This window comes from Trachurus trachurus (genome assembly GCF_905171665.1).
Source record: "Trachurus trachurus genome assembly, chromosome: 21".
Lineage (NCBI taxonomy): Eukaryota > Metazoa > Chordata > Actinopteri > Carangiformes > Carangidae > Trachurus > Trachurus trachurus.
In genome coordinates, this window is record NC_139899.1 from 31,108,259 (window position 1) to 31,125,104 (window position 16,846).

The 16,846-nt window shown below is 46.4% G+C and overlaps 1 protein-coding gene across 1 annotated transcript; it reads right to left on the reverse strand.

Annotated features, from left to right (window-relative positions):
* Window positions 1–858: 858 nt before the first annotated feature.
* On the reverse strand, window positions 859–15,910 carry LOC311004112 (protein NLRC3-like; the record flags this gene model as incomplete). The annotated part of the gene is made up of 6 exons (XM_083996059.1): window positions 859–925; window positions 8,999–9,172; window positions 9,436–9,586; window positions 10,162–11,493; window positions 11,644–11,784; window positions 15,880–15,910. The coding sequence occupies 6 exons, from the start codon at window positions 15,908–15,910 to the stop codon at window positions 859–861; spliced, it is 1,896 nt and encodes a 631-aa protein (XP_083852185.1).
* Window positions 15,911–16,846: the final 936 nt, after the last annotated feature.

A 16,846-nucleotide genomic window follows, 5' to 3' on the forward strand; every position in this document is an offset into this window, starting at 1 on the left:
GGAACCGAAGCGCAGCGCCCTGGAGCGGAGGCAGTTTCAGATCGGCGCACATGTTAACCGGTCTGCCTGGTCGCACATCTCGCGCTGTGGAGCGCAGTGCGCGCGCCTGCAGCGCTTCAGATCGGTTCATTTCTATTTTTCACGCGAGACACACACACACATGTTTAAAATGACGTGTGTGTGGAAAACCGAGTGAATACGAGTATGAACGACTGCAGTCGATGTCTGACCGGCGCGTAGAGAGGAGGAGAAGTACGCTCCCAGTGCGACCACCCAAGCGCCCGAGAAGCCGCGCGCAGTGCGCACGCCCAGCTTCCGCTTGCAGTGCGACCAAGGGGTAACACTTTCTGCTGAGCTAGGAGTTTTGGGTACAGTGCAGTTACACAGAATGGCCACAAGGCAAGGACCGAAGGAGCCACACTCCATTGCATTGGAGTCTATGGCTCCATCTCAAATAAGACTAGGAGAGTGGCACACATTCGGAGAAGAGTAATGCCACAGAAATAAGGTGCACAGTCAGCAGAGATAAGGCCTCAACAGGAGAGATGGAAAAGTACTGAAACCAGGTTAAATGCCCAACAGTATATAAGCCACACACTAATGATATGAGTCAGTCGCTCTCTTTGCAGTGCACCTCTGTGCACGAAGTTCTGAATTTTATTTTTCTTATCTTTTGCCTATGTATGCGACTCGGGTTGTTTTTCTTTTGCTTTGTTCTTCAGTGAATTAAAGACAACTCTGCTTGAGATCCATCTTTTCCAGCGTCATGTTTTGAGTTTTTGAGTTTATTTTACTTAAATGCAACACAACCGAACATGTGTGTGTTTCCCGTGTGTTGTTGTGATGTTGTCAGGAGCGTCAGCAGGGGGCGATACTGATCCACTGCAGCAGGGACAACACCCACAGGAGAAGAACTGGGAGCTTCCTAGAAAACCAGGAAGAAGAGAAGATGGAGGGACTGTATCTTCCAAAACTTTATGAATGAATAAATAAATAAAACCTTAAATGAATGAATTAAAATCTGCCAGGAAATGAATCTCAAAATAAATCCAGTAATAAATGTTGACATGTATATGTTTGTTTATTAAAGCAACATTGCGGAATTTCAGCTCAGTGCTTCCACCATCCGGTTGAGAAGCGCTATCGTCTGGGGGGAAAAAGCGTTTATTCCCATTAATAAACGACAGTATTTCCCACATACTTGCAAGGAGACTGTGTGGCGGGTGGTCGGGGGAGAGGGGTCGGGGGGCGGTGGTGGCGGCGGCAGCGGTGATGACGACCGGAGGGGAACGTAGGGCAGGGCAGTGTTTCGTACCCGTGCAGGGAAGTTACATAGTGCAGTTTCAGCCGACGCGACCCTGCTCAGGCTGCGGCGGCAGCACCATTCATCCTATTAACCATTTTTCTACCATTGCAATGAGTCTGGAAACATTATTTTAAGGCCGAAAAACTCTGCAATGTTACTTTCAGGGCTTAAAGTAAAAAAAAATCCTGAGCCTGAACTTTTTTCCTAGGAGCGGGGGTGCAGTGGATCCGACGCATAGCCTACACATTATAGGCAATTTAGAAAACAACTTTTTTGGCATTGTGCTTGGTAATGTACACAGGGTTCATACACATTTTAACCAACAAATTTCCATGACTTTCCCATGACTTGGCAACAAGTTTCCATGACATTACAAGACCTCTAAAACATCAATATATGCATGAAATGTATGAAAACTATGTAAAAAAAAAAAATAAAAAGTGGAAAAAATAGATCTAATGACAATGGGCTTTATCCTTTTTCCACTACTTCCTGAGCTCAAGCCAGCTTCATTATTACATACAGACAAACTGATAAATCCAGGTGTGTCTGACCTCACAACAATGGTCATTCCCCCCCAGAAAATAAATGAAATGTGATTTTAACACATTGAAGCATTCTGGTGTACTCTGAGAAGAACATGAAGGGAAAATTTGTTTCAGAAAAAGAAAAAAAAAAGCACATTGAGTATTGACTGAGGGTCCTAATAGCTTTGTTGCCTTACAATTGTAAGGCAACAAGGCATGGCTGAAGTGTATTAACTGAACTCAACTGGTCTAGTGGGGAGCAAAAACAAATCTCATATTTTAAATCTAGGGGTCTGGACCAGCCATTCAAGGGCCCGTTTCCTCTGTTATGGGGCGTGGGGGGGGAGGGGCACGTCCGTGCAGCGTTGCGCTGCGGACATGCACGGAGAAAAAAAAAAAAAAAACGAAATCGAATGCGCGCCGTTACGTCCGCTCGGACCACCAGGTTCGTTTGTGCCGACGTCAACAGCGGCAAGAGACCCAACGCTACTTGGCGTATCACTGCCTCCAGCGAGTGACTGAGTCACGTCACCAGGCTCATACAGTACGCGCAGGCAGGCCAGGGTTGTCTTGCATACGACCCATTTAGCTTTGTCTTTGTCCTCCGTCCTCTCCAGCCATGAACTTCTCTGTGTGCAGCCAAATATTGTGTGTGTTTTTTTTTTTTTTTCTGAAATTTTCAAACGCCGGAGATCCGGCACGGGGCCGGAATACTTTAAGCCCTGTACTTTAATTCATTTATTTACTGATTCTTTTTTAAATCACGTTTTTGTTTATTTCACATCAGATTATTTACATTCATGGATTAAATCAGTTGATTTTTTAAACTCTTCTCAGTGATTCTCGTAAACTTCTTCTTGTTTTTCAGGTCCCAATGATTTTTCTGTTGCCATGACGGTGATGAGTTCATTATTAAACTGTGTTCATCTCTGTCCAGTGAAAACGTGAGTAAGAGACAGAGACAGACGTGTAGAGACTGAACTGTCTGTTCAACAGTGAGAAGGTTTCTGTGACAGGAGGAGACTCTGCTTCACTCAACACAGACTCACTGACGAACCAGGACTGTAGAACCAGAACCCAGGATAGAGAGGTTGAGTGAAGGTGGTGTTGAAGGTGTAGAGGTGGATCAGTGAGTCAGAGGAGACTCTGTAGAAGGACAGAGAGCCAGCAGGACAGTCCACATACACTGCTACTCTGTTAGAGACAGAGGAGGAGGAGGAGGAGGAGGAGGAGGAGGAGGTGATAGGTGTCGATCTGTTATTGTGCCAGACTCTGTAACCAACATCAGAGCAGGTCAGACTCCAGGACTGATCGTTCCATCCAAACCAACAGTCTCTACTGTCTCTTTTCCTGCTGATTCCTCTGTAACTCACTGATATATGAACCCTTCCTCTCCTCTCGACCTCCCAGTAGCAGCGACCAGTCAGACCAGTTGAACACAGCAGCTGAGGAAACGGGTCAAATCTGTCTGGATGATCAGGATATGACTGATGCTCCTTCACACCTGTCGCCTTCCTGTTGTTGTCAGACAGTTTGATGTTTGTGTTCACTGTGTTTGTGTCGATTGTGAGTCGACAGGAATCTGATGGAGAGAACAAGACACAGCTGCAGTTATTGATCATGTGATCAGTTATTGACAGTTTGATGAAGACTCATGAGGTCAGTGATGTGACAGTGTGAAGATGGTTGAATGTGCTGCTCAAAGTAAAAACAGACTTACACTTCCTCAGACCTGGTGTCAACCATGGGACTCCAGCAGGCTCCACCCTGAAAGGAGGAGGGGGGTCAGAGCAGCACCTTCTCTGTCAGCATGCACACATGGACATTACATGGCTCTCACACACACACTGTTTTATCACTGTGTTCACATGGAGGCTGGTATGTATGGATGAACACTGAGCACAGAGAAGAAGGAGCTGGAGTCTTTATCTAGTGATGATACAGAGCAGGAGGAGACGAGGAGGAAACACTTCATCATGTCTTTTCTCCATGTGATGTCACTGCAGTGTGAGACACACACTTTCACTCTCTGACTATCAAGCTGCACAAACACACGTCACAGCAAAGAAGATGAAGACACAACAGGTGGAGATGACCAGCCCAGATATCCCACAATGCACCAGGAAAGAAGAAGAGTGCAGCTGTGAACAGTGGATGGTTTCAGTGTTTGATGAGGAAGGAAACACACTCAACACGTTTGTTAGAGCTCAGTGAAACACACAGTGAGTTTAGTGAGAAACACTGAGTGTGAACACAACTTGTGTTTGTCTGAAGAAAACTCTACAGGAAGCTGAAGAATGAGGCTGTGAGCAGGTTTCCACAGGAGCCACAGCAGCAGTGAGTGGATGAAGGAGCTCTAATAGAAACCATCTGATCACAGTGACAGGACGGATCAGGATCTCATGATCAATGACTCTGTTCTTCTCTGCTCTTCACACAGATCAGCTGCAACACACTGACTCACTGAGATCAGTCACATCATGTGGAATAAAGCAGCCGTCCTCAGGACCAGTCCTGAGCTCCATCAAACCTGTCCACACATTTTGACTGGACTTGAAGTCAGAGTCCAGAGGAAGCAGAGAAACTGTAGAGCAGAGAGAAGCAGGCTCAGCTCAGAGCACATGGACTCAGACAGGAAGTGAAGCTCCAGCTGCTGGAGACTTTCATTAAAGGGATAGTTCGGGTTTTTTGATATGAATCTATATGGCATCCCCATCATCAGTTACGTGCTGTGACGATGACTTTCCCCGGACTGTGTCCCGTGAGCGGAGTTCCGGCCTGGTTTCGGTGCTGACGAATGTAGTCCGGCTAGTTGGCTGGGGTCACGAAAATAAAGCGTTTTTCTTCTCAAAACAATATGCGTTCAAAAGAGTGATACATTTGCATCACAAAACCGTTGTCCACGAAAAAGTCTGACCTCGCAATCGCTTGGCGCTATTTTCTCTCCCTCCGTATCACTGCGCGCTGCCGCCGTAGACGGCTGTGCGCGTTTCTATCAGCTGTTTCACGGAGTTTACTGCTCGGATAGTTCACATAAACATATCTGATTATGACACAATGAAGCCATCCCTTGTTTTAGCAAAGGGAGAGCTTTATGAACCTGATGTGATGCTGAACTTCGTCAGTGGAGTTAGGTAAAGAGGTGGGTGATCGTTGCAGCGCAGTTCATGGTGGAAGATCAGACCTACAAACATACACAGACAGCGTGCATCACCTGCACCGGACGGTGCTGCTGGAAAAAAAAGAAAGAAAAAAAAAGAACGGCACTACTCTCCAGCCAGCTGACGTGCAGCTCACCTGCGGCTCACCTGCAGCTGTCAGAGGAGCCTCAGATCTTCCATAACGGACTGCGCTGCATTACTGATCATCACCCTGTCCGTCACAGCTACAGCTGTGGTCTAACTTCAGCTTGTCACTTCCCTGTCCCTCCTCTCTCTGTCTGCTCGTTTTAACTCCATCTGACGAAGTTCAGCATCACATCAGGTTCATAAAGGTCTCCCTTTGGCTCTGTGCTAAAACAAGGGATGGCTTCATCACTTGTGTCATAATCAGATATGTTTATGTGAACTATCCGAGCAGTAAACTCCGTGAAACAGCCGATAGAAACGCGCACAGCCGTCTACAGGCGGCAGCGCGCAGTGATACGGAGGGAGAGAAAATAGCGCCAAGCGATTGCGAGGTCAGACTTTTTCGTGGACAACGGTTTTGTGATGCAAATGTATCACTCTTTTGAATGCATATTGTTTTGAGAAGAAAAACGCTTTATTTTCGTGACCCCAGCCAACTAGCCGGACTACATTCGTCAGCACCGAAACCAGGCCGGAACTCCGCTCACGGGACACAGTCCGGGGAAAGTCACCGTCACAGCACGTAACTGATGATGGGGATGCCATATAGATTCATATCAAAAAACCCGAACTATCCCTTTAAGGAGCCACTTTGTGGCTTCATCTGATCTGGAGTCAGCACACACACAGTCTGAAAACAGCTGTTTGATCACACACATTCAGCCAAAAACACTGATTATTACACTGTTCACTACACTCACTGGCCCTCATTTATTAAACTTGCGTACACCAAAAAAATGGGTGTACACCAAATTCACCGCAAGGATCGGCATTTATCAATCTGAGCGTGAGCGTACGGTACGCACAAATCTCACGCCAGCTCTGACCAGGTGTACGCACATTTGGAACCAGCGTAGAACATGCAGGAAGGAGTGCTGCTGTGTCAGAATGATTATTAAACCATAGTCTAATAACGCAGCGATGTGGACCACATGTTGTTGTTGTTTATATTGAGATAAAAAGTAGCCAAAAAAAAACGATACCACCGTGTTGAAAATATAACTCGACTTTTATTTTGAGCAACTGAGATTAATTAAAAACCACGACATGACAGATGCTCGTTAATCAGCTGTGTGAACAGAAACAGTCAATGACAGACAGACCTGTTACTGTAGATCACACACACAAACGTCCAACATCTGCAGCACCAGAGCATGACCGGACGGCTCCTCTCTCTGCCGGACACCGGAGCAGGGGTGGAGGGGGGAGCTCCGCTACCTGTCCAGGTGCAGCTGATCTCCGCGGCAGAGTGTTTTTTTTTTCTTTTTTTCCCCCCGTCACCGGGACCTGTCAGCGGGAGATTGGGCCGGTGTTTCACATCGCTCCATCTGCTGAACCATGCCAGCGGTGCTGATGGTTATAAAGTCGCGTTCGCAGCAGTAATATGCCTATGATTTCTCCTCAATCACTTGTGTTTAGTAAACTGCAGGAGCATTTCATGAGATCGCTGGTTTTCCTGACGTGGTCGGTGACACGTGCGTCTGCAGCCTCCATCCACCGGGATGACGCTTATCAATCACAAAATCTATCAATCTATCAATGTCCAGATATTTAATGTTGCTGCCCTCTCCCTGTTCAACGCGGTAATGTAGGTAAAGTCCCTCTTCTTGGCCGTCTTCCGTGTCTCCATGTCGTAAAAGGGGCAGGGCGACGCCTCTAAAGCAGGAATATATCGGGGCGTGACATTTAAATTACGCTCGTTTTCAGCCGCCGGATTTATCACCACCACGCCGGTTCTACGCCGAAATCAGCAGCGTACACACTTTTAGTAAATCACACGTGACACTTGGCGTACACTGATATTTACACCAGAATCTACACCAGATCCTGCGCAAGTTTGATAAATGAGGGCCACTGTCTTCTGATTGACAGCTCCAGGCCTCTGGACAGTGAGGGCATCTGGATGTCCCACTGTGATTTACTGTCTCCTCAACACAACAACACATCTCATCAGGACAAGACCAGGATCTCAGAGAGACTGAGCTGATTATTGATCATCAATATCTGACCAGACAGAGACCTGATGGTGCCGCCTGGTTTCTGTCTCTTATTTCCTCCTTGGTTGGAGACGCTGGGAGACGAATGTCTCTGAGCAGTGGACATGCTTGATGCTTTGATTCTTGTTGCTGTGTTGTTATTAGTGTGTCCACACTCAACAGGTGTCTACAGTCTCTGGGATTGTTTAGGTCAAACACTCTGTTGGTTCAGGAGCAGTTCAACCAGCTGCCAACAGCTGCTTTCATCCCTGACATCTCTTCTCCTGAATATGACACAGTGAGTCATGATGAGACACTGAAGTCATCATGAGGAGAAACTCCTGATCCCAGTAGTTCATCACTAGCCGCGTTTCCATTACAGATTGTCACAAAATAAAAGCGATATTTCTGAAACTTGGAAAAAGTGTAATTGCTATTTGCGGGTGTTTCCATTGAAAGGTGTTTTGCGAATGAGCCGTAATCTAGTCTCGCCATATCCCATAATTCTCGCCCCGCGAGACTTCACTTTGAGGAAGATGGACGTAAGCGTCTTGTGTTCCTATGGTGACAGCACAGCGATCTCAGCTGCTACAGCTGTTGCTGTTATTGTTTTTAACAAAGACGAAGGCAGCGCTTGATTGCTGAAAGGTAAAGCCTGTGTGGCGCTGGCAGCGGCCACAAATAAGAGACACCAGCATTGATGAGGGGGTTGTGTCCACACACCCATACTGGTTTATGTGACTAAAGGGGACATGTCGGCGCAGGAGGGAGTGGAGCGTGGATGCGAGCCAGTCTCCTTCAACCATGCACGGAAAAGGGGAATGATAGGAAAGGTTTTTCAAATTTATTGATAAACAATGCCCAGGTCAGCAATGCATGACAAAAAACATGGTTCATTCGTCCCCCCTAGTCACATAAACCAACACAGCTGGACACACACAACTCCGCTGACGCCGGTGACGTGTAGAAAAGCGAAAAAAGTGTTTCCATTATACTTTTGCGATACACGTTTGTATCGATACGTCTCAAAAACCACCTCATGAGAGGGTAAAAACCTTTTAGCGGTATTTGATAGTTTTTCGAAATGTACGTGTTTCCATTACCAGCTTTTCATTTCGATATTTAGGTTTTTCGCATTTCAAGGGGTAATGGAAATGCACCTACTGTGACTGATGAAAGCTGCACAGCTCATGTTTGAAACACTCTGAGATTTTGGCTTCAGCATAAACTGTATTGGGACTAGAGGGCTGCACGGGCCTGGAAATCAAGCCCGCACCCGGCCCGAGCCTGAGCCTCTCAAACCTGACCCGAACCTAGCCCGAATTAATAAATTAAAAACCAGACCCGACCCGGCCCGTTACCCGAAATGTTACTATGCAAAATGCACGTTATTTTCAATGACGACAAACATTTAACAGACAACAAACATTTAACAGTCAAGCGGCTCGGAAGTGAGACGACTCGGTAGAGAGAGAGAGAGAGAGAGAGAGCGTTTGGTGGACACGGCCGTGTGTGTGTGTATGTGTGCCAGAGCAGCCTCACTTAATTAATTAAAAAACAGGCCCAGCCCGTTACCCGTCGGGCTCGGGTCGGGTAGCCATGCTCTAGTTGGGACGAGTCAGACTGAGACAGAGGACGTCAGTGGAGTGGGCGGAGCTTCACTGTGGCCTACACCACCTCTGGATATGGTCTGTGTGATGGGATCTGATGTCATCAATGCATGGATCACCTGAGACAGATGTTAATACCAGGTGTGACCAGGTGTGAACGGGGCCATAGAAAATGTTCCAGCTCCTCCTCCTCTATCAGACAGTGTGTGTGGCTGCAGCAGCCTCTCCATACCTGAGAGACTCCAGTCTCCAGTCTGGATCCTCCAGTCCAGCAGACAGCAGCTTCACTCCTGAGGCTCCTGGATGGTTGTAGCTCAGGTCCAGCTCTCTCAGATGGGAGGGGTTGGAGCTCAGAGCTGAGGCCAGAGAAGCACAGCCGTCCTCTGTGACCAGACATCCTGACAGACTGAACACACACAACAACACACAGGAACCCTCTGTCAACACCTGCTGCTGTGTTCAAGTGGCATCAGTGAACGCTGCTCAGGTTCATCATTTATAAACTGATTCAGTCAGTTCAACGTTCACTAAAAACATGAACATGTCCAATGAAGCACAGCCTTCCTCTGTGATCAAACATCCTGACAGACTTAACACACACAACAACACCTGTCAACACCTGCTGCTGTGTTTAAGTGTCATCAGATAAACAGCTGGATGGATCCTCACCTGAGAGTCTCCAGTCTACAGTGTGGACTCTCTAGTCCACCAGACAGCAGCTTCACTCCTGAGTCCTGCAGGTTGTTGTTACTCAGGTCCAGGTGTCTCAGACTAGAGGATTGGGAGCTGAGGACTGAGGACAGAGCTTCACAGCTTCTCTCTGAGAGGTTACAGCCACTCAGTCTGAAGAGATGTTCATGAGGAATTAAAGAAAAAAGGAGTTTATTATCTGTCCTGTTGAAAGACAGAAGGGTTTTTATGTAATGATGAATAAATCCAACTATCTCTACACTTACAGAGCTTTGTTAGAGGCTTTGACCACTGGCAGCAGCCTCAGAAGAGCCTCCTCTGAACTTGAAGCAGAGTATTTCCTCAGGTCAAACATGTTCAGATCTTTTTCTGATGACAGTAAGATGAAGACCAGAGCCGACCATTGACCAGGAGACAGTTTATCTGTGGAGAGACCTCCTGAGCTCAGGAACCGTTGGATCAGCCCCACTAAAGAACGATCATTCAGTTCATTCAGACAGTGGAACAGGTTGATGCTTTTCTCTGCAGAGGGAGTCTCTTCAATCTTCTTATTGATATACTGGACTGTTTCCTGGTTGGACCGTGAGTCACTTCCTGTCTGTGTCATCAGACCTCGTAGGAGATTCTGATTGGTCTTCAGTGAAAGACCCAGGAGGAAGCGGAGGAACAAGTCCAGGTGTCCATTTGGACTCTGTAAGGCCTCGCCCACAGCGCTCTGGTAGAAGATTGTCTTTGCAGATTTGACTCCTGTTGTTTCAGTCTTCTTGGAGGTTGTTTGTTGTTGTGACATCAGGTTGACTCCAGAGTTGATGAAGGTCAGATGGACATGAAGAGCAGCCAGAAACTCCTGAACACTCAGATGGACGAAGCAGAACACCTTGTCCTGGTACAGGCCGCTCTCCTCTTTAAAGATCTGTGTGAACACTCCTGAGTACACTGAGGCTGCTCTGATATCGATGCCACCCTCTGTCAGGTCTGATTCATAGAAGATCAGGTTGCCTTTCTGCAGCTGCTCAAAAGCCAGTTTTCCCAGAGTCTCAATCATCTTCCTGTTCTCTGGACTCCAGTGTGGATCTGTCTCAGCTCCTCCATCGTACTTGACCTTCTTCAGTTTAAGATGAACCACCAGGAAGTGGATGTACATCTCAATCAGGGTCTTGGGCAGCTCTCCTCCCTCTCTGGTCTCCAACAGCTCCTCCAGAACTGTAGCAGTGATCCAGCAGAAGACTGGGATGTGGCACATGATGTGGAGGCTTCGTGATCTCTTGATGTGGGAGTACTCCTCCTTCATTGGGTCAGTGAACCCTCTGACCTCTGTCACCATGTCAACACACTGAGGAGGGATCTGATTGGCTGCTGCAGGTCGTGTGGTTATCCAGAGGCGAGCAGAGGGAAGCAGGTTCCCCCTGATGAGGTTGGTCAGCAGCACGTTGACTGAGGTGGACTCTGTCACATCAGTCAGGATCTCAGTGTTGTGGAAGTCCAGAGGAAGTCGACACTCGTCCAGACCGTCAAAGATGAAGACCACCTGGAACTGATCAAAGCTGCCGATTCCTGCTTCTTTGGTTTCAGAGAAGAAGTGATGAACAAGTTCCACCAAGCTGATCTTTTTCTCTTTCATCACATTCAGCTCTCTGAAGGTGAAGGGAAATGTGAAGTGTATGTCCTGGTTGGTTTTGTCTTCAGCCCAGTCCAGAGTGAACTTCTGTGTTAAGACTGTTTTCCCAATGCCAGCCACTCCCTTTGTCATCACTGTTCTGATTGGTCGGTCTCTTCCAGGTGGGGCTTTAAAGATGTCTTCTTGTCTGATGGTTGTTTCTGGTCTGTCTGGTTTCCTGGACGCTGTTTCAATCTGTCTGACCTCATGTTCATCATTGACCCCTCCAGCCCCTCCCTCTGTGATGTAGAGCTCTGTGTAGATCTGCTTCAGAAGGGTTTGGTGTCCTGCTTTAGCGATCCCCTCAAACACACACTGGAACTTCTTCCTCAGGACAGATTTGAGTTTACGTCCACAAACTGCACCAGGAGCAAAATATTCTGAATGAAAACACAAGAAATTAGATCAATAAGAAAATATAACATTTTAATTCCTCTAAATAACAACTATGAACATGTTTCCTCCATGTGTTGATGTCAGTGAACGTCTCATTTGTCCATCATGTTGAATCTTTAGAGAAATCCTCTTACCGCTCTGCAGACGCTCAGCCAGCTCCTCCTGCTTCATACTCCTCAGGAAGTTCACTGTGATCTTCACTAATGCCTCTCTGCTGCTCCACCTCTGCTCTTCATCCTCACCGTCCAACACCTCCTCATCCTCCCCCTGACTCCCTGAGCATGCTGGGTAATCAGGACTCAGAGCCTTGTGGATCTTCTTCAGCTCGTTCTTGACAAAAGTGACCATGTTCTCCTCCAGCAGCTGGAACAGAAACTCTATGAGTGACAGCATCAAACTAAAACCATGGAGCCAAACATCAGACCCATGTTGGACAGACTGACAATCCACTGGTGTCAAAGTGCAGCATGGAGATGATGGTGAACACAACAGATGTAACAGCAGCTGTTGGACATGTCCTCACCATAAATATGGAGTCCAGGTGTGTTTGATGCTGCTGGGCAGACTGACCACTGGGAACCTCTGAGCTCTCCTGGTCCACTCTGTGGAGGAATCAGTGTCAAGTCAACATCAGGACAGAGAGATAATACAAGATGGACTTTATATGTCCCCTGAGGACGTTCACAACAGACAGAGACACTTTGGTTTCAGACCTGGTCCAACAACACGTCGTACAAACTGGTTCTTTTCTACAATAACCTGAGTCTGACTGTCAGTTACAGCTTACATCTGATCAGCTGATCCACGTCCTCCTTTAAAGTCAATGCCTAAGTCCTTTGACCAGTCGCTCTTTAAAGACAGACAGCTGGGTCCAGGAGAGTCTGGTCTCTGCTGCTGGATCCTGAAACAACAACACAACTCATAAGCCGGTGCATATTCTCATTTGCCCAGGTCATAGTATTTCAAAGGAGGTTAAATCGAAAGCAACTGGACTTAGTTATTTGTCTAGGAAGACGTTTCGCCTCTCATCCAAGAGAATGAGAGGCGAAACGTCTTCATCCAAGAGGATGAGAGGCGAAACGTCTTCCTAGACAAATAACTAAGTCCAGTTGCTTTCGATTTAACCTCCTTTGAAACACAACTCATGTTAGATAGTTTTAGGTTTTCAAAAGAATTCCCTGCAAAGTTATTTTAAGGGTTACAAATGTGAATGACTTCCTTTTCCTACATTTTGTAACAATGGGCCTCATTCACCAATTTCTCTTTAAGTTCATTCATCGTCTATACAGCTCATCCTCACTAGGGTGGAGGGTGAGCTGGAGCCTTTCTCAGCTGACTTTGGGCAGGAGGCGGGGTTCACCCTGGACAGGTCACCAGTCTATCACAGGGCCAACATATACACACACATTCACACCTATGGGCAATTTAGAGTCACCAGTTCACCTGCATGTCTTTGGTCTGTGGGAGGAAGCTGGAGAGAACCCACACATGCACCGAGAGAACATGCAAACTCTACGACAGATTCATGAACGTGTTGTTAAATCAAGAATGCCAGAGAAGGTGAGTTGAGAAAGAAAGTTGAGAGTGGTCTCTGGCGCAACTTCACCAATCCACAAGGTGCATGGAGAGTTGCTGGAGCTCCTTTGAATGCTCTCCACTTTGAGAAAGAAAGTTAAAATGCCCAAATAAAAATCTAAAGGGAGTGTTGGACTCCAAACATAAAAAGAACTTTAGTGCTGAAGTGGAGCGACTGCTGCAGGAAGTGAGCAAAAAGCAGCTGTTATATTTAGTAGCGTCAGCAGTGGATGCAATAACAGAAAGAACGATGCATGTACGGTAACTCAGTTTTTAATGAGAATCATTGAAATGTGACTCCACAGGAAGAACGTTCAACAGAAACTCAAAACCTTTGAAATGTAGTTTTGTCTCTTACATCTGATCAGCTGATCCACGTCCTCCTTTAAAGTTAACGAGTCCTCCCTTTGAGTTGTCGCTCTTTAAAGACAGACAGCTGGGTTCAGGAGAGTCTGGTCTCTGCTGCTGGATCCTGAAACAACAACACAACTGATAAATGTGCATGTTGGAGAAAAAACAATGAGAAATATCTTCAATCTTTTAATAAACACAACAACTGACTTTTAGAGAGAAAGTCTTTCTGACTGTTTTACATTCTTACCTTCTCTTGTTAAACTGATGACGCCCAATGGACTCATCGCTGGATCCAGGTCCAGGTCCAGACAGTGGCTTGTGCTGCTGCTTTGGCCTTGAACACAACACACACACAGATCTTTGAGTGTGAATAATGATGGAGCAGTGATCTGAGTCATGGACAGTTAGAGATGCTCATCTGACCTTTGACCTGTGGTCTGGCTTTTGGTTTTAGAGGGAGGGGCTCCCTCCTCTCTGTCCTCACACTGATCCATGCTGCTGAGCTCACATCCACATCAGCTCACACACACTTTGTAGCTTCACCTGCAGAGGAAACACACATCATTCATGTGCACACCAGCCAGTGGCGGCCGGTCAATAGGGGGCGCTAGGGCGCCGCCCCCATCAAAATTTCAGGAAAAAAGTGTAGACACAGTAAACATAAATAACATAATAAAAAGTAATTACCATATCTGTTCAGTGTTCACTCATACAATGGGTTTTACTTTGAAATTTGTAAGCCTTTCCATTCCATATTGGGTTTATTCAGGGTTGTTTCGTACATTTCAATAGCGAGGGGCGCCGGCCAAATGAGTGTGTATGTGGGCTCTTAAACTTTTGGCTTCCATGTGACTTCATGCTGGTCTCTAATTGGTTACTTAAAGATTCTCCTCCGGGCGCAGCTCTCTGCGCCCGTGGCCAATCAGCACGTTTGGGTCATTTTTTTCATCCAATCGGATGATACCTGACCTGTCAATCAAAGTCACTCCCCTGGCAGCGGAGCCGCCTGTCACTCAAACAGTTACAGACGCACCCGTGTGCACACGGAGCAGACAGACAACAACAACAACAACAACAAGACAGGAGACAATGGCGGCCGCAGCAAAAGAAAAATCAGTTGTTTCTTTACGAAATAATCCTTTCAGGAGGCGTTCGCTGGAGTAAAAAAAAAAAAAAAAGGATAAAGGAGCTTGAACCGGAGCAACCTGACTTAAAAATACAGCAGCAGGCAAGTGACCGTGGACGGAGTTACACAACGCTTCTCCCGTCTGTGTCATGCCAAACACAGTTGGCTGGATGTGAAGTCAGCAATGCTCATTATTTATCTTATTTATCTGACCCCCCCCCCCCCCCCCCAAATTTATTTTTAGCACCAGCCGCCACTGACAGCAGCTCACATGTCCATCATGTCTCCAGCTGCTCCTCCACTGATTGGCTCTTCTCCTCTGCTTCATATCAGTGTCAGCTGAATGCAGTCACACAGCAGTGAGGAAGAGGAAGCTGCCATCAGCTGCTGTACTTCTACTATCAGTCCACTAGATGGCGTCATGAAGCTGCAGCCCAGCAACATGATCCATGGACGACTGTTTCCATCCACTGACACACACAAGGACTGAGATCCACTGAGTTGATGTGACACAGTCTCTGTGTGGACAGCGTCCCTGTAGAAAACCACTGGACCAAACAAGCTACACACACAACAACTGGGCCTCCACTTATTTCACCTCACAGCTCCACTATCACAACAACTTCCATCAGGAGTTTTTTTTAAACCCTTTCTTCTTTTTTTAATGGCGGCAAATATTAACATCTATTGTCTTCTGGGGTCAAAATGACTCAAACTGGTTTGATGGCTAAAAAGTACAAAACATAACATTATCACACAAATGTATGTTTCATCTTCTTATTCAACTTCAGACCAACCTATTAATACTAATTTCACACTTTTTTTGTAATTAATACCTCATTTATACAGTATTAAATTATACCTATTTTTTGAGTTTCACAAAACAGAAAATCTGAATAATTTCAAATATAGTAAAGATCAAAAGGGAAATGAATGAATGGATTAACAGACACTGGCATACGACAAACTTCCATCAGGATTTTTTTGTTAACCCTTTCATTTTTTTATGGCAGCAAATAGTAACATCAAAATGACCCCAACTGGGTGATGTGGGTTAGGGTTAAAAAGCACAAAACAAAACATTATCACACATATTTGTGTTATAAAACAAATCAGCATTAATTTCCAAAACATTTAACAGCAGACATTCAATCTTTCTAAACGAACTTTTCAGAGTCAATCTTCATTCAGAAACAGTCTCTCTTTCTGTGGCAGCTGCCCCTCACCTAGCTGCCCCTCACCTAGCTGCCCCTCACCCAGCTGCCCCTCACCCAGCTGCCCTCACCCAGCTGCCCCTCACCCAGCTGCCCCTCACCCAGCTGCCCCTTGCCCAGATCCTGGCCCATCACTCTAATAATAAAGGGTTATTCTGCATTCTGCCCTCGCCAGACTGATGTCAAAACAGGCAAAATGGGCCAAACATGCAATGCACACATCTGCACACAACACACTATTACTAAACTAAAACACCCATAATTCAACCAAATTGCTTCAAATTTATTTGAACTATTAACACCATAGTATTAAACAAACCCACTAATCCATCCACTGACTCTGCTTCTGCTCTTATTCCAGCGCTTCTACCCACAACATCCACACAACATGGAGGACACGGTTCTGTCGGTCCAGACTTTACAGTTACAGCTCTGACTCAGCTACAGTCACATTATAATAACACAACAACAACACAACGACAACACAACGACAAGTTGAAGGGCAGACAACTCAGGTAACGACAGGTGTTAACGAGGAAAACATTCAGACTGTTCACCTTACCTTCACACGGGGAAATAAACTGCCACACAACCGCTGCGTCAAAATGAAAGGAAAAACTAAAAACAAGAGGAGGAGGAGGAGGAGGAGGAGGAGGAGGAGGAGGAGGAGGAGGAGGAGGAGGAGGAGGAGACATCTGTAATCTGAGTAGAGAGACTGGTGTTTTTACTGCATAAAGAGTTAAAACATTAATGATAATATCGATCTCCAGTCCGCCGCTTGTCAGAAGAACATGTGTGTGTTTCCCCTGTGTGTGTTGTGTTGTTGTGGTGTCGTCAGGAGCGTCAGCAGGGGGCGACACTGATCCACTGCAGCAGGGACAACACCCACAGGAGAAGAACTGGGAGCTTCCTAGAAAACATCCATGGAAAAGCAGGAGGAAGAGAAGATGGAGGGACTGTATCTTCCAATCAGCTGTAAAAGCCTCTGGCAGTGATTCTGTGTGTTTGAACTCATCTCCAGTTTCCTCCAGGACGCTGCAGGACTCCATGCACGGCTCCACTCACACT